Source organism: Schistocerca gregaria, chromosome X (genome assembly GCF_023897955.1).
Source record: "Schistocerca gregaria isolate iqSchGreg1 chromosome X, iqSchGreg1.2, whole genome shotgun sequence".
NCBI classification, from domain to species: domain Eukaryota; kingdom Metazoa; phylum Arthropoda; class Insecta; order Orthoptera; family Acrididae; genus Schistocerca; species Schistocerca gregaria.
The window spans coordinates 174,726,477-174,745,433 of record NC_064931.1 but is presented as its reverse complement, the minus strand read 5'-3'; the positions used below and the strand labels follow the sequence as shown (position 1 = coordinate 174,745,433).

The 18,957-nt window shown below is 37.1% G+C and overlaps 1 protein-coding gene across 9 annotated transcripts in view; it reads right to left on the bottom strand.

Moving 5' to 3' along the window:
* The window catches only part of LOC126299535 (SR-related and CTD-associated factor 4), a 197,143-nt gene that overhangs the window by 68,802 nt on the left and 109,384 nt on the right, over positions 1 to 18,957 (bottom strand). For all 9 annotated transcript variants that reach the window (XM_049991518.1, XM_049991519.1, XM_049991516.1 and 6 more), the window contains exons 12-14: positions 15,195 to 15,366; positions 8,444 to 8,830; positions 7,314 to 7,475 (exon numbers count right to left, since the gene is read on the bottom strand). In XM_049991518.1, the coding sequence (XP_049847475.1) occupies positions 7,314 to 7,475; positions 8,444 to 8,830; positions 15,195 to 15,366 (721 nt within the window). The remainder of the gene's footprint in view (positions 1 to 7,313; positions 7,476 to 8,443; positions 8,831 to 15,194; positions 15,367 to 18,957) is intronic.

The following is an 18,957-nucleotide window of genomic DNA, read 5'->3' as shown; positions in this document are numbered from 1 at the left end:
TTTTCCCTTGCTCAATCTGCAATTGGAACAGGAATGGAAATGACCAGTAATGGCACGTGTTACCCTCCGTCATGCACCATATGGTGGCTTGTGGCATATGTATGTGTGTATGTACGAGTAGATGTGGACATATGGTGTAATACATCCACAATCAACTTCTTGTGACTTCCCACAGTGATCATAGCAACCCAACAAGCTGTTGTAAAAATGAACTGAAGCCTAAAAATGATGCTACAGTTTGATTTGTTATGTATCACACCACCATTCGTGTTGCTTCCCAAAATACCAACTCGGTTGCTCAAATAGATGTACAAACATTTTTCGGCTTAGCTCGTCTATCAGTCAATCATTGGTAGAGACCTGGAAAATCTGTTTGTAGTAAATGCAAATATAGATAAGAATTCTACCTCAAAATAAAAAAATGCAAAATTACCTAATAAATACTAATTCACAGCAAATCGTACTGAGGAACTATTTTATCAGAGATACTTTGAAACAGATTTATTTTCAGAATGCAAATATAAAAAAAGGAACAAATTTTCAGTTACTGGTATCTCACAACTTTTGGCAAAGCTCAATTTGGAAAGAGTATGAACACATTTGCAAAATAAATAGGGCACCTGTACATGAAAGCAAGGACATATCAGTGCACCTGTTTAAGTTATAAACTGCTGCCACATCAATTCCATGAGATTTAGCATTTTAGAAGAAACAAACACATACATCTAGCTGCTGGCTAAACCTGGTATTTAAGCAGGCACTTCAATGTGCCAGTTTTAGGTGGGGATATTTTGAATTGTGGTTGTGTAAGATTCCAGAAGAGGTTGGGCCGGAACTACTTCATTTACAATGCTGCAAACCTCAGCAACCCAGTAGTTCATTACCAAATGCTACATACACTCTGTTTTGATTTGGGTTGTGTGTCATTTTCTTTTCTTAATAACGGCCAACCATGAGGTTCAAGCACAGCACACACAATAGCAGGAGGGATTGGTGACCACTGACCATGTGACAGTTCTGCTTTCGCAGAAACAGAGAACACAGATGTATGCTGGCTGCCCATCAGTAGAGTGCTGCATCTGAAAGGCAAATCTGTATGAGCAGCTTTCATTTACACCAATCCCTGTGCACGAGCATGCACAATTATGTGGCTGGCAGTTCACTCATTGGGTAACACGTTGTGCTCACTGTTGGAGTGGCAGGCAACAGCTGCATGGCCCTGCCATGGGGCAAAGCCTGTACCTATACAGCTTTGACACAACGTAGTAGCATTAATGGGCCTGGTAAGTAATCAAATGTGTTTAGAATTAGAGTTTCTTTTAAGTTGTCAATTTTCCATGTTTTATATAGAGAAGGTGTGTCCTGTACACCTGGGATTCACAAAGTGTTACAACAGTACCGTGAAAATTAAGTGATAACCAAATATTGAATGTTATTGTTACAGCCATGGAACCGTATATTTCCATGAAATAATAGCTAGCGAGCTTTCAGTCAGCTGCTAAAATCACATTGGACTTTTGAACAGAATAAATCCAAAATAATTATATTGAGGAGTGTGACAATAGACTATAATTGCCAACTTTGATTATAATTAACAAAAGAAACTTCAATCTAGCAACACCATATGCTTTCATGAGTAAATTGAGCAAATGAACTACAGTAAAACCCCGTATTAACGAACCCGCTTTTAAGGAATATTTTTGTTGGTCCCGGCGATAACGCCATAAAAAAAGTGTTCCTGAAATTCAGTTTTAACAAATTGCACTTTCTTTTAAATCCAACTTTTAAGAAATAAGTGTGTTACAAATCGCATATTAAAATATGGTCTGCATCTGCACTTCTCGTTTTCGGACTTTAAACCGTAACGTTAGGCTTTGATCATTTGCATTCTTAAAATCAATGCCCGTATTAGCGTTCTGATATTGGTCTCGTATTGATAGCTGTGAAGTTATCGAGATTGGTGAATGTTAAACTGATCATTTGAAAACACAATTCTTCTGCACTACTGCGCTCCAGCTGTCATGTCTGACGCTATAAAGTGAAAGCATTAAGTGTATACGGTAGTTGTGTAGTCTACTTACAATAGTGTTTTTGTATGTGTAATAATGAAGAAAACTGACAATACAGCAGAAGCTAACAATTACTCGGGATTTTGAAGAGAATCACAATACCTGTATGAAATTATGCGATGTTGCATAGAAGTACGATTTGCCGCCATCATCTTAGTGCAGAATAATAAAAAATAAGGAGGCTTTATTAAATTTAGAAGCACACCATTCATGTTCATAAAAAATGAAGAATATTTGTGAGTCGTCTTTCAAAGCCATAGAAACTGCTCTTTTAGACTGGTTTCAGGGAATAAGAGCCGCAAATATTCCCATAGGTGGCAATGTGTTGCGTGAGAAGGCGAGAAATTGCACTGAGGATGGGATACGAGAACTTCAGTGCATCTAATGGCTGGCTACATCATTTTGAAAAACATCGCAATCTCTCAACCCAAAATTTAAGTGGAGAAAGTGCATCTGTGGACAATGAAAGTGTGGAGCACTGGAAAAGTTATACTTTGCCACGTCTGATTCAAGGGTATGATTCCAAAAATATTTTTAATGCTGATGAGACTGGTGTATTTTATTACCTCCTTCCATCTAAAACACTTTCAATTAAGGGTGAAAAATGTCACGAAGGACAAAAAGTAAAGAGAGAATGACAGCATTATTGTGAGTGAACAATGATGGGAGTGAAAAGTTGCCACCTTTAATTATTGGTAAATTTAAAACTCTGAGGTGTTTTAAGAACACAAAGACACTTCCATGCAAATATGAGTTTAACAAAAATTCCTGGATGACGACAGATATTTTTATAAGGTTTCTGAGGATCTTGGACTCTAAGATGGGTGCAGCAGGAAGAAAGATTGTACTTATCCTAAATAGTTGCCCTGCTCATCCCGAAGATACCTGACTTTTTAAGAAATATAAATGTTGTGTGCCTTCCTACTAACTGCTCAAGTCACTTGCAACCACTGGACTTAGGCATAATCCGCTCAGTTAAAGCTAAATATAGAATGGCTCTAGTGCAGAAATCAATTTCATTCTTGCAGAGGAAGCAAGTTATGAAATTGAATATTTTACAGGCCATGCATATGTTTGTTGCCTCCTGGAATGCAGTCACACAGCAGACTGTCATAAACTGCTTTGGAAATTCTGGCTGTGGTGCAACATTATTTGTGGAGAACGATATCCATGAAGAAGATTGGAATGTTATACATGTTCCTGAGACTGTGACATTCCAAGATTTTATTTCATGCGATGATAATGTCCTTACTTCTATACCCACTATGGACATGAGTGAGCTGTTTGTTGCTGATATTGGTGTAAAAACTGAAATTGGAGGTGACGAGGATGATGATGATGAAGAAGATGTGGGCTCACCAACACCAAGTTTTTCTGCAACTGTGGAAGGACTTGAGACTGTTGTCGGAGATGAGGCATTTGGTTTATAAGAAAAGTGAATGCATCCTTATGGAGGAAGGAGTTTAAGAAACAATAAAAGAATCTTTACATACGAATTATCTCAGACTAGGCATTTTACAAAATGAACTTTTGGCACTGTGGCAAATAAATGGAGAATGCAGAATTTTCCATCCCCCAATGAATGTTCGAAAAGAATTTGTAGCTTCCATAATACGTGTGTGCTGTGTTTTATAAAATTATGTGCCAGAGAGATGGCTAAAAATTTGAAGACACACTGAAAATCCCTCCGGAACTGGAAATTCCCATATGCATTCTGCACTAGACACCCTGGTCACAACCACCTGTACAGAGCCATGTGGCTGCTGTGCAGTCTGATGTGTGCTAATGACTGCCACAGCCAGAAAACTACAGTTGCCCAGTGCACAGACTACAATGCACGTCATTTATTGGACGCTGTAGACAGCCTGGCAAGCACTTTACAGCCCTTGCACTACTGGCTCAGACCCCTTCAGCATCTGCCAATACGTTTCCCCCTCCCACTGCTCACATGGCGCAAGTACTCTACGCAAGCAGCCAACAATAACTTTCCATCTTCAGAACCTTTCATAGATTGTTAACAATATCAGATAAGCATGTCTCCTTAGTATAATTACGCAAATCATGGCTACAAAATGGGTGAACCAAGCAAGGGCACAGTGGTTCCCAATGATTAACATAGTCAGGCGTTTAATAAATGTCTCCTAAAATGTTATAGAAAGCCCTTGGAAGTTCAAAGTCACCCAAAGTCTTTTAGGATTAACTCTGAGTAAGTTTGCTGTTAGAATATGGAATAGGTTTTTTAATCCAACATCTGTTTATGCAATTACGCAGAGTTCTGAGGTTCACAAATTTCAGAAGAGACTCTGAGTTCAAGTATATAAGAGAGTTCGTAATATTGCACTTGCAACTTGTATACTGTGAAAGTGTCAAGATACAATTAAAAAAACATTTTTGCCATTCTATACCAAACAAAATTCTTGAAGTAAAGTCTTACATGTGATTCAAAATAGTTGTAGTTCGCCTCTGTTGCCGTTTATGACCAATGGAGGATTACAACAAACTTCCAGCATATAATAGCCAAAGAAATGTCAAAGAAATTGGGTCACGAGTTCTGAGTGACATTATGATGTAAAAAGAAGTTTTTGTTTGGAATGTGAGTTGAGCAGCAAAGTTAAAGTGGCATCATACCAAATTATTTGATGAAAACTAACGTAAGATCGATGATTTCTCAATGTTTGCTGAAGAAGCTCGTGAGCTGAAAGTCACGCAACGAAGTCATGATTAAAGATGAATTCTGAAGTGCATTGCATGTGTAGAATGTATACTTTATTGTCACAACAGTAAATCTTTGTCAATCAAAGTTTCTGATGAGGTGCTTCAAAGTTAGAGTTGTTATGACCACTAATTTAAAAGAAATGAGAAGTACATTCATTTAATAAATGATAAAGAAGTGAAGCAATAAATACAGTTGGATTTCAACTTTATCTATTATTCTTAACACTTTTTGTTCACCAATATGAATAAGTGTTTTCATTTGTGTAAGTGAATAATGTTTTGAATAACATTTGTTATTCACAAATAACAAAGAGTAATTTATATCCTCTTTTCAGTATTCGCATAAATTTTGCCATAGTCTGGTGCTAAGTGAAGTGCACTGAGCATGTGCACACTACAAATTCACAACCTACGCACAAGTGAGTGGAGGCATGTGAAATTTCCATGACTGCGTACAAGCCCTCGTGCACTGTGACCGCCCTGCAGCTGGTGTACATGTGCTCATGCAATTGTCATTATTGTCTATCATCTTCAGCAACTTCCAGCAATGTATGCAAAGTGTATTCACACTCTCACTTGCACACTGCCAAGTACATACGGGCCACCTGCTTGCACGGCTCTACCAGGTGAGGAAGAGGTGGAGCTTCTCCACGCTGCTCCTCGCCCCACAGATGGTGTAAGTTCTCATTTGGTTATGCTTGTGGCCGATTATAGTGTATGTACTATACAGTCCAGAGACAAAGCTGGTAATGTATTTCGACCACACCAAGTCTTTCTGTAAGCGTAAATCAACACTTTTTGGTCCTACTTATACTTAAGTACCTTGTCAGTTCTATCTGTAGCGTTGTCAAATGTCGATTACGAGTTGCACAGCTTTGAATCACCATGAAAAGGATCTGTAATATGCTAATCAGGGGCTATATGCTACTGGTTCATAATCAGTGTTCTACAGATCTTTAAATGATCTAAAAAGATGCAAAAAGACGAATGATGTTGAGAAGAGCCTGAATTCAGAAAACCATGTAAGAAAAAGAAAAAAAGTGTTAAAGGCTTTACAGAAGCACCAAATGCTGTTCCTATAAGGATTAAAAAATATTTATTCTCTTTTGTTTTATCTTCAATCACCAGCATTCAAATGAAAATGTTGAAACTTTTGCAGGTACAATGCCTAATATTTTCTGGAGCAGCCTTTATGGCTTGGTGTGGAGTTGCATATTACGTAGAAAAGATATTATTTGTTACTTTTTAAAATGCTTATGCACATACATTACCTATGGGACAATTTCCACTTTAATGTATCTGTGCTTAGTTGTGTTACTCCTATTTTATGTGTTTACTGGGTTTTCTTCCATTGCAAGTTCCCTTCTGGCTAAACACTTCAACTCAGTACAACACACAATTCATCTTTTTCCACCATATCTCTATTCAATCAGATAATGGTACTGTCCTATTGTCCATCTCATATCTTCTGTCAAATGCGGCATAAAAGTAAGGCACTATGAGAAGAGTACTTAATGATCAATGAAGTAGCTACACATTCAAGATGCATAGACATGATTTACCTTGGTTCATCTGAGTTTATGATTAACACAGTAATTTGTTCCTTTCTGCAATTTTTATCATGATTATTGTCTACATAATGAAGATGCGTGACAACAGGACATGATCTTTGGTTGTATAAGCATAACTGCTTACGAAGGTTCTTTCCATGTGTAACATGTTCATAACAAATACATTTTCTGTAACACACAAAACACTTTCACAGGTGTGATGAATCCTTAAGGTGTCTTTACTTCCTGAAGGTCAGAACTCTAGGGATGAAAAAGTGTATCTATATGAAGAGCGCATAGTTTGGGCATGTGATAATAAAAATTGCCAAATGTACACGTTATAGACATTTCATTTATGCAGCTTCCAACTGTGACATCTTTTAACACTTCTGCCATCAGAGAAATTGATAAAGACACATATTAAGTGACATAACTGCCTCCTCTTAGTCATTTATCTATGACACAATACACTTATTACACCAATGCTATCACTACAACAATAAATGCAGATAGTGGCCAGTCAGTTCTAAAAATAGAACTCTATCAGACACTAAGAAAACCTGAAAAACATGTCACAGCACAAATTTCTCAACAAATTCTGGAACAATTTCACCATATTCGGCTGAATATTAGAAAACTGCACTGCTATTTGTTATTAGAAATGTACAGGCAAAGAAAACCAAATTTCAGATGGTATTCAAACCAATGACTGATGTTAAATCACCAGAAAACCACATACATCAATGCCAACATGAGGAGACATATAAAAACTGTCCACAAATTTATCAAACTACAGATTGTCATTGTTTACATCAAGAGTTGGACGAGAATTCCCATTCCTAAAATTTGTAGATGTCGCTATTATTTTCTGAATGCCGTACCTATACAGCACTCACAAATTATGATTCTAAATTTTACAATGATACAAACTAACAATATGACAGCACGATATGCCTCTCTGTACATCTGTTTCACTCACTTGAAGTAAATGGGGAGTTCACTGGTTGAGGTACCCCACCCATCATCTGCTGGTGGTGGACCATCTGATTGCCAGGCATCAGCAAACTCTGCATACCTGGTGGTGGTACTCCAATTGGTACACTAGGCATAATACCATGTCCCATTGTCATGCTAATGGGTGCTGAATTGTGAGAGGAAACATCACACATTAGAACTGCTACAAAAAGTGAAAATTATAATCTTACAAAACAACTAGCAGAATAATCTAAGTTCACATGAAAAGTACACCCCTCACAGGTATTAATAGCATATAATAAATTAAATGCAATAGGAAATTTTCAACAGATCCATAAGCACAACATAAAACATAATGCTATGTTAATTCACTCACATTTCTGCCATTAGGTTGATTTATCTTGGTTTATTCTCTCTTATCAGTCTTTAAACATATTATTATTCAATTTCTGTCATTCAAAAAATTATACAATTTATTGCCAATTATTTTTGTGCACTACAGCTATATTGAGAACACAGTGCAAACTGGTTTTTTGTTACGAGTACCTGTTAACACTCAATAAACAGACGGGCTAAAATATCTAAACTTGCCTCGGTCAACAGTCATTAACAGCAGTAATGTAAAGTATGAATAATGGAGGACGATTTTTCTCTAAACAATATCTGAAGAAATACAAAATATTACATCAAATCATCAGTACAGCTGATCTTCATACCTATCTCATCATAAGTTAGCTGAAGGGGAAAAAAATCTTTAACTAAATATTGTAAAAATTTGGCTTTGGAAAGAGAAATCAGTAGGTAAACTAAATATCACCGATTAGATTGCCTTATTATCCTTACTGTGTACCCAATTAATGCTTATAAGGGGATTCACTTTAAGGGACATTAAAGTCGAATTGCTACTAACATCAATCAGATTTTGAAATGACAGTTTTAACTCTAAAACACTTGAAATTCTCCACTTTATTCTCAAGATAACTTACTGTGAAATTTTCCTCAGTGCTTTTTACACACATCAGAAAGCATTTTTCACTTAAATGACTATTCATTAATAATTGATTACAAAATAATCTGCAACAATGAGAATACGATTTTTATCAGTGACATCGATACGACAAAAAGACGACTTACGAGGCACATTAGGAATCCCAAACGGTGTTACAATGGGCACTGGAGGTCCAGAGGGTGGAGGAACAGCAGTAGGAATTTGTGCAGGCAGCCCAGGAACTCCAGCTGGAGCTGTTACACCAGTTATATCAGCAGTTCGCAGTGGAGGTGGCTGGGAGGTGTCAACATTTTGGGCAGCTGTGCTCGGTACAGGAATTCCATCTGGTAGCGGAATATAAGCTGCTGGAGCTGGGGCTGTGGCTGTGGCTGGGGTTGGAGCTGGAGACAGAGCTGAAGATACTGCTGGGTCTGATACGGTGGTCTGCTGTTCTTGCTGCTGCTGTGGTCCAGGTGGCGGGGGAGGTGGCGGTGGCGGCGGTGGTGGCGGTGGCTGCTGTTGCTGAGTCTGAGCTACAAATGTATTTACACAAACATATTTTTCATTGTATAGTTGAAGACGCCATTATTTTTGGATAAAACCTTCAGAATAACAGATTGTGGGCAACACATTAGTTCTGAGCATTCTGCCTCTTATCTCTAAGCAAATACAAAGTTTAATACCGTATTAAGCACAAAACCTCTGACTGTTTAATAATATATTGATCATTGTCCATAACAATAATAAGGCAAGTGTTGATGCAAAGAAACAACTGTTACTTTTTTAATTATCTTTATTGTGTCTTCACCTGGAAGAAGTTAAGGGGTCATTAGGCAGAAATTTCTGTTTGACCACAAGAAACTTTTACAGTACCATGAAAATCAGAGAGTGACAGTTTTCTAGAGGGTGGAGTCAATTTTAAAATCTCTGATGTAGATTAGGATCTACATTTTAGTCATCAAAGGATGAATTTGCACCAAGAAGTATTAAGATAAAATACAAAAATGTTAAGAGTAAAAAATTTAGTGAAATGAGGATTTCGTCGTAGAAATGAATTAAACACCATATGCGCTGAATAAAATTTGTGTGAGAATGGGACAAAGGTTTAGATGATGTACAGGATTTTGTGTTTGCAGTAAAGTTCTCATTCCCTCTACACACTATGTCAACAGCTTTCCTAGTTGTCTTCCTCAGGCATTTGCTGCTTGCTATGTGCTACCATAGTTGTCGTATATAAGACATAATTAAAGCAAAAGGTAATGATACAATTAGAAAAGTCTTCATAGGATGTAGAGCCTCATTTATGTGATTTAAAATGTTTACCCAATGATATAACTTTGTATAGTTTCTGAAGAGTTACTTATAGTGTCAATATTTTCCGAGTTATGATACAAAAATTGGTAGCAATTATTAAATTATTAAGCATAGCATACACTTTTAAAACGTAATAGGGGTTTGAGTACAAAAACATTATGTCTCACACTAAGTTTAACTTAATTTTGTTTTCCTCTGAAATAACAACTCAAAATTTTGCTCTTATTATTATTATTATTATTTTGTCCAGATAGCTCACATTATGAAGAAAGTTTTCCGAAATAGTCAATGAAATTCTTCAACTAAAATGGACTACATTACCTTACTGAAGAAATTTGCTAACTTTAATAAGATATTGTACTTACATGGGCACAAGAAAAGTTTGCAAAGTAGCAGAATAATGTTGTTAACAGACTATAACAATAAACCTCTTGCCTTGAAAGAAAGGTCATATGAGCCTGAACAATCTAACAGGCATAGTCCGTATCAATTCAGGTAGGCTAGGAAAAAATCTTGCCTTCATAGTCTCGGATGTTATTGAATTTAGCGTATGTTAAAATGAAGGACAAAGTAAGGAACACATGTTTTCTGCAAAAAAATTTCTGCTCCGAGATACAGCCCTCCAATGATGACACTGCGCATACCATTTTGAAGATGTGGATTTTGGAAAAAATCTTAAAATGCTGTCTCTCTGGAACAGTTCTAGTTTTTTTTTTTTTTTTTTTTTTTTTTTTTTTTGAAACATTATTGCTTTATGATTACAAAGAAATCCTCCATGTGGACTTATCTGCCAAAGTTCTTTTACTATAGCATTCTGAACTTTTTTTTCTGTTGATTAGTGCCATATAGTTCTACATACCCTCAAAAGGAGAGCTTCCACTTTTAGGCTGAACAGCTTTTATGAACAATTGAAATTTTTGCCATACATAAAACCTGTTTTAGTACCACATTATCACATAGCAGGCTCATAAAAGTCAAAACCTAGTCTTATTTAACATAATTTTAGTTTTGAAAGTATCTTCCTTGCCCCCCCCCCCCCACGTAGCTGAATGGTCAACGTAACAGACTGTCAATCCTCTGGACCCAGGTTCAATTCCTGGCTGGGTTGGGGATTTTCTCCACCCAGGAACTGGGTGTTGTGCTATCGTCATCATCATCCTATCATCCTCATCGACTGCAGGTCGCCCAAGTGGCGTCAAATTGAAAGACCAGCACCCAGCGAATGGTCCGCCCGACAGGGGTGGGGGGGGGCAATGTCTTTCTTTGGTATAAAGTGATGCCTTCCTGTTGAACCAATAGGAACTGGAGCACTTACGAACTTCAAAACATTGTGAACAGGAAGTAAGCACTGATGGAGTTGTTGCTGTCCTTCAGCTGGAAACCTATATCCAGCAGCTGGTCCAAATAGTAAAGTTCACTATAATTTCGTTTAACTCATAACTGGTGTCCATAATCTCTGCAATCCACAACTCTCAGTCATACACACATGCCACAAACATCCCCCCTCAAAGGTTGTGAATCTGAATATTACCTTACTGTTACTGTGGTGTTGGTCGAACGAATGAAATTTCTTCTTTTTCGCTCTTTCAAGTGTGTGCAATATGAATTTGCCCATCAATTTGAGTCCAAAAATGTGTATTTTGACTTTCTTTTACAGGATTAGTTTGTTTGGACTATTCTTCTTTTTTCTGCTCATGCAGTTCTTCTATTTCCTCTTTGAACAAAAGAATGAGGGCTGTGGATGTGGAAGATTTCACTACTCTCATAAAATCCTCAGCATTCTGAATCACAGCTGTATTTGGTCTGGAAAGATTATGTTTTGTAGTATGGTGCTTCAGTACACTACACCATAACATGACCCCTTCCTGTGACCAGTAGCACTGTATACCCAGTCAGTTTCTGCAAACTACTTACTCAATTCAAACAGCTGGTAATGATTTTTAAAATTACTAGGAGCACAATCAGAAATAATAATGATCTTCTCTGCCCCCGTTTGCAGTTGAAGAATTTTGCGCATTGTTTGCAAAGCTTGGGCTGAGTCATGCTCTGTGCCATCACTCATAACTGCAACACTTGTGGACTTGTTTTGAAAATATGTAAAAATTGAAACCTGGTCATTACTTCAATTATACCCTTGTACTTCTTTTGGGAGAATTACAGACCAGTTCTCAGCAAAATCACAATGAAGCACTAAACATAGTTCTTCAACCTGTACACACCCTTTCACTTCAGCAATGTGCTGTTGTTGCAATTTCTTCAGATGCTGGTGCGTTACTGCTTTCACTGACCATTTACCAGGTTCATCAATGAAACTGTCCTTTATTTTCCTTCAATGTCGCATATGTAATTTTTGCAGAGTTATCTACTACATCTTCCAGGTCAAGTGTCTGTAAAGACATTCCTCCTTTTCCAGGGCAGTCACATTCTTGAAACAAACAAGTCTCTCGTTTTACGCCACAGACTACTAATTACTTCACACACCCAACCAAGTAAGGTCTTCAAAGTTACCACACAAAGTTCAAAATTTGCTCAGTACACACATAAACAGACATCTCTAGATGGGTGTGGAACTACCCTCTTAGGTAGTAGTGCATAAAATTGTGATCTTCCAGAATGAGAAGTTGTATAGTTGCTCTCATGAATTGCAAAAGTTTCTTTAATACTGTGAGTCATGTACCTCTTCGCTTTCAGAACTTTTTGACCTTCAAACTGTTACAGTTCTAATGCCGTCCTTGTTGGCACTCTCACGAGAACAGTCCCATTTATCTTCCACATAAAATGACTGCACTATTTGAACTTGGGCTGCTTCTGCAGAATACCATAATAGGGATCTGGTCTTCCAAAGAATCCTTTTACAGACCTCACATTTCTTGATTTGTCTACCATTTACTTTGATACTGATGGAATGTGATTTAAAAAAAATTGTTTTTTGAAAATTTTTCAGGAATAACAGTTAAAACTTGCAACTTTTCATTGTAGGGTGCACAATATTCAACAGCTGAATTGATATTTGTGAAAAATTCCTGGCAAGAGGTGCAAGAGTGCTTTGGTTCATTTTCTTCTGAAGATGTAATTTCTACTGTGAAGAGTGTGGTCAGTTTTGCTGTAGTGTATTCATCCACACTTTAGTCATTTCTCTGTGCTTTCTTGATGCATAGAGCTTACGACATGACTTCACTGACCACAGTTTCTTAACAAGACTAACTCCTACCTCTGTAGCCGACTGATTCGGGTATTTAATTCTTCCTCTATTGATGCAAAATCTGCATCATGTGAACCATTGGAGGCTTCACTCTTTTCAGATACTATCAGTCTTGTTATTCTATCAAAACATTTAGAACACAAAAGTCGTCACTGGAAACACCTTCACTTTGAAACAGTCTTCAAATGAGAACACTTTATTCCCAACCTGAACAAAGTCTGTTTTTTTTTTTTCCTCTTATATATCACTCTTTTATGGATGTGCAAATAGTCAGCACACTCCACTCTCCTATGGACCCAATCAGAAAACATTTTGAACAGCCCTTTTCGCAAAACACTGCAACTGTGTCAACTGGCAAATTCCTCACGAAAACACAGAACCCACTGGATGGTCTCAGCTTTCTTAAAAGCCTCTTCAGTAAACAAATTAGCACCGAACAACTACAATACAGAAACTTACTATGAACAAACATGACAAAGAAACTGACAAGGAACTACAACAAAGAAAGTGAACAAGAAACTACAACAAAGTGTAAGAAATATCTGCAACAATGAAAGTGAAAAGAAATAAATACAACAAAGAAAGTGATAAGAAATAACTGCATCAAAGACAATAGAAATAAACATTGTAACAAAGAAACAACTTCAGTGAAGACATACATTACCCTTGAAAGTAAAAAAAAAAAAATGATTTTTTACAAATAAAACCTGTCCAACTCAAACGTAGAAGCTCTCCTTTACATAGAATATAGTACTACATGGTACCAACCAATAGAAAAAAATCTAACTTTCCTGGATTAGCATTTTTGAAAAAATGGAGGATACCATTGAAATCAAAAAGCAATTATTTTTCAAATAACAAAACTCTAACAAAATATCTAGAACTGTTACAGAGATACAGCATTTTAAAAATTATTCTGAAATTTGCATCTTCAAAATGGTGTCTGTAGGGTCATCTTTGGATGCCTATATCTCAGGGCACTTTTTTGTGTGGAGAAAACAAAAAAGTGTTTTTTACTTACTCCTAAATTTTAACATATGCTAAATTCAATAACATCTGAGACTATGAAGGTACCCCTGAATACAATTGCTTGTACCCCTGAATACAAAGACTGCATCATGCAAGCCGTCTATGAAGATACAGTGCATGTGAAGCTTGTTACAGAACAGAATGGAGGGCATTTCACGAATTCACATCATCTTCAATGTGTCTAGAGTCTTCCATTGATGATCACTGACCAAAGAACAATTTGTGCTGATGGTTTATTGCATGAACTGCCAATCTATAGTCTGTATCTTCCATTGTATTTACAAAAAAATGGCTCTGAGCACTATGGGACTTAACATCTGAGGTCACCAGTCCCCTAGACTTAGAACTACTTAAACCTAACCAACCTATGGATATCACACACATCCATGCCCGAGGCAGGATTTGAACCTGCGACCGTAGCAGCAGCGCGGTCCTGGGCTGAAGCACCTAGAACCGCATTTTCTTTACAGATGAGGTAACTTTTGAAAGAGCAAATTTTCATGACATATATCTGTAGACATATGAAAATATCTGATACAATTTAAGCTGAACATCAGCAGCAATTTAAGATTAATTTGTTGCAGAAATGCTGGTTCACTGTTGAGTAAATCCAAATGTTCTTCCATCACATCTTGAAGATGTGGTGTACAAGAACATATTTGGAACCCTCTTCCCAATTTGTCACTATAATGAGAGGAAAGATATGGTTTGCATGTAATGGAACTCCAGCACATTTTGGTCATGTTGTTTGAGATACTCTAGATGATAACTACCATGACAGACAGACAGTTACAAGAAGATTAGTGTTATGGCCTGCACATTCCACTGACCTCAATCCTTTCGAGTATCTGTCAGACAATTGAAACAACTGGTTGTGCAGTCATGAAAGGTTGTGAAACCATCTGACATTGTCCTGGGTTTCTTCAAAATAGTGTGACAATACATAAACCAATAAATTAATTCATTTGTTGAAGCAAATGGACATTTTTATTATCTGTTACAAATTTCTGATTTGAGAACTATATAAACACTCTATCATCAATAACTTTTAAGAAAATGAAGGACTTTGGAACATCATGTTCCCATGGACTCTTTAAGGAATGACAAAGACATAATGACTCATTTTTCTAGTTTTTGTCCAAGGAATACTGCTCCTCCTCCTCCTCCTCATCTCCCGCCCCCCCCTCCCCCCCCCCCCCAAAATTGTGTACACCCTGCATGAAAATTGACCTGAGACACAAACAGTGAAGAAACCTGTCACATGTTACCATTTAGAATTGCACTTTCTGAAGATATCACATCAAATGTAGTGTAGTTTGTGGTGCAATTATTATGAAAATATAAATACATACCTTTCAGAAAATCAGGCACCGTTTCTTCATCAATCATGCCACCTTCTTCTAACACATCTAAATCTGCTGCTTGAGTGAGCTTATCCCAAGGAATGTAAGATACTCCTAAATCAACTTCCCAGTAATCCTTCCACTCTTTCCCCTTCACTCCTTTACCTGGGGCCCATGCAAGCTAAAAACGAAATTCACACTTTAAAACTCATCAATGTACATGAAAGACTATAATGTAATGAAATACTACAAAGCAGGGCATGACCCAAGCTTTTAAGTAAAATTCTTGGTTCATTTGCGATTTAAGCTCAACCATAATAGGAGCACTCCAAAATTATGAGAGTTTAAAAATCCCAACTGATTGGCAATCCTGATTAAATACCAGAAGACAACAAACTTCAAATGATGTATTGGACACTTATCTTACAAATAATCATCATACAGTTGTTTGCATTTGAATAACAGCACATTAAAATAATTGGGAAAGTTGGAACTCCTAGCAGTAATGAAGTCTGATCAGCAGTTAGGTGTATTAGTGTGATTGTGTAACACATTGTAAATTGTGTGAAACATATGACTATACAAAATTTATTAAATGAGAAATGATGCCATGGCACCATTAATTGGGGAAAGCCAGTCAAATTTTCATGATGAAAAATGTGACTTGCTTTGAATATAAATTGGCAATTTCAATTTCATGGTGTGTACAACCAAGAAAGTGAAATTTTCATCCTGGACCATTTATCCTTTCAGGAAATTTCAATTCCAAAACAGTTCAAAATTTTAAATGTTATGAAGTGTAGGGGGCAATTTTTCATCATTTGTAGTCTTTACCACAGGGTGCAATTTCACCATTAAGTTTACTCACATTCAATGTGGCTGACTACCTCACCTGCCAAAGCTATCATAGTGAACGGCCTACAGCAATTTGTTTGGCGATAAAATGCTGTTGCAGGTGCAGATGTATCTTATAATAACTGCGAGTTTTTTTCAGCATAATAATGACAACACACTAAGCACTTTAACTGAAGCTGTAATCCTTTCTTTCTGCACTTTAGTACAAATAGTAATGTAACATAGACCGAGGAGAAACGAATAAAACGAGAAGGCACCTAGTAGAATTTTGCACACAGTACAATTTAATCATTGCTTGTACTTGAATTAAGAACCATGGAAGGGGTTAGTATATGTGGAAGAGATCTGAAGACACTGGAAGGTTTCAGACAGAAAAAGAAAGAGATTTTGAAATGACATTTTAAATTGTAAAACATTTTCTGAGGGAGATGTAGACTTTGACCATATTTCATTGGTTATGAAGTGTAAGTTAAAACTTGAAAATTGCAAAGAGGTAGGAAAATAAGGAGATGAGACCTGGATAAATTGAAAGAACCGAGGTTGTTGAAGAGTTTGAAAAAGAGAATTAAGCAATGAGTAACTAAAACAGGGGATAGTAGTAGCGAAATAGAAGGATGGGTAGCTTTCAGATACGAAATAGTGAAGGCAAATGAGGATCACAACACGGAGAATAAGACAAGACCCAGTAGAAATAAATGGGTAACAAACAAGATACTGAATTTAACTGACAAAAGGAGAAATATAAAAGTGCTGCAAATGAAGTAGACAAAAAGGAATATAGATCTAAAAAAAAAAGAGATTGACAGAAAGTGCAAAGTGGCACAGCAGGAATGGCTAGAGGAGAAATGCAAAGCTATAGAAGCATGCATGAAGGAAAATCAAAAGAGGCCTTTGGTGAAATGTGAAGCATTGGTATGAATACTAAGATCTCAGATGACAAGCCCATACTAAGTAAAGAAGGGGACACTGAGAGATGGAAGGAATATATAGAAGATTTATACAAGGTTAAAGACAGTATCATAGAAAGGTAAGAAGTAGCAGATGAGTATGTGATGGCAGATATGACAGAGCGTGAAGAATCTGACTGAGCATTGAAAGACCTAAATCAATACAAGAGCTCTGGAATAAACAACATTTCATCAGAATTATTTAGAAATTTAGAGGAACCAGCCATGACAAAACAATTCTACCTGGTGTGCTAGATATATGAGGCATGTGAAATACTTAATTTTTTTGTAAATATGAATGCAATTCCAATTTCAAAGAAAGTAAGCAGTGATGTGTAAACATTATCGAACTATCAGTTTAATACATCACAACCGCAAAGTACTGACACAAATTATTGACAGAAGAATGAAAAAAATCTGATAAAAGCCAATCTTGGCCAATTGAGTTTGGGTTCCAGAAACATGTAGAAACACGTAACACAATACTGACCCTATGACTTCTCTTGGAAGATATGTTGAAGAAAGGCAAACGTAAGTTTATAGCATTTGTAGATTTAGTTAAAGATTGACGAAGTTGATGGCACTACACTTTTTGAAACTCTGAAGGCAGCAGGGTTAACATACGGGGAATAGGGGGTTCACAACTTACACAGAAAGCAGACTGAGAGCTACAGGAAATGAAAGGGAAACAGTGGTCGAGAAGGGAGGGAGGGAGGGAGGGAGGGAGGGAGGGAGGGAGGGAGGGAGGGAGGGAGGGAGAGAGAGAGGGAGGGAGAGAGAGAGGGAGAGAGAGAGAGGACTGTAGCCTGTCCCCAATATTACAAAAAGTGTACATAGAGCAAGCAGTTAAGGAAACCAAGCAGACATTAGGAAACGCAACTGACGTTCACGGAGACGAAATAAAAACTTTGAGGTTTGCTGATGGCATTGTAATTCTGACAGTGACAGCAAAAGAACTTGGAAATCAGTTGAAGGGAATGGATAAGATCTGGGAAAATGTTTTAAGATGGACATCAACAAAAGTAACACAAAGGTAATGGAATGTAGCCAAGTCAAGTCAGGCAATGTCGATGGAATTAAATTAGAAAATTCTACCCTAAAAGTAGTAGATGAGTTTTGTTATTTGGGAAACAAAATAACAAACAATTGCCAAAATAGAGAGAATATAAAATTCAGAATGGCAACAGAAAGAGAAGCATTTCTGAAAAAGAGAAAGAATACTGAACATAAAATAACATTTTTGGAAGTCTTTTCTGAAGGTATTTGTACTGTGTGTAGCCTTGTTAGGCAGTGAAACATGAGCTATAAACAGTTTAGATAAGGGAATACAAGCTTTTCAAATGTGGTGCTACAAAAAAATGCTGAAAATCAGATGGGTAGATCGAATAACTAATGAGGTGGCTGTGAATTAAATTGAGTATGAAAGAAATTTGTGAAAGAACTTTACCAAAAGTATGGCTCGATTGATGTGACACATCCTGACTCATTAAGGAATCATCAATTTATTAATGAATGGAAGTGTTGGGGGCAAATATTGTACAGGGATACCAAGGAGTGGCTACAGTAAGTGAATGAAGCTTGCAGTAGTCATGCATATATGAAGAGGCCTGCACATGACAGACTGTCATGGTGAGCTGCATCAAATCAATGTTTGGACTAAAGATCACTGCACTGTGGAGCCAAGCAAGATAATTAAAAGGCCCTGTCAGGTCAAGCACTGCCTACTGAGCACCTTTGTAGCATGGCTACACTTGCAGTTTGTGATGCAATATACTGACAAGACTAGTCACTGGCCAGTGCAGAGAGCACTGAAAGAAAAGAATATAGCCTACAGTGCCTGGTTGGATGGTGTCACATGCTGTCAAGTAAACTACAGGAAATCTTACTTCATGTGGCACAGGTTTACGACGTTTGATTTTCGAATGTCAGTGCTCATAGAGAAGACTCACACTGCAAAGTAATAATCCTGG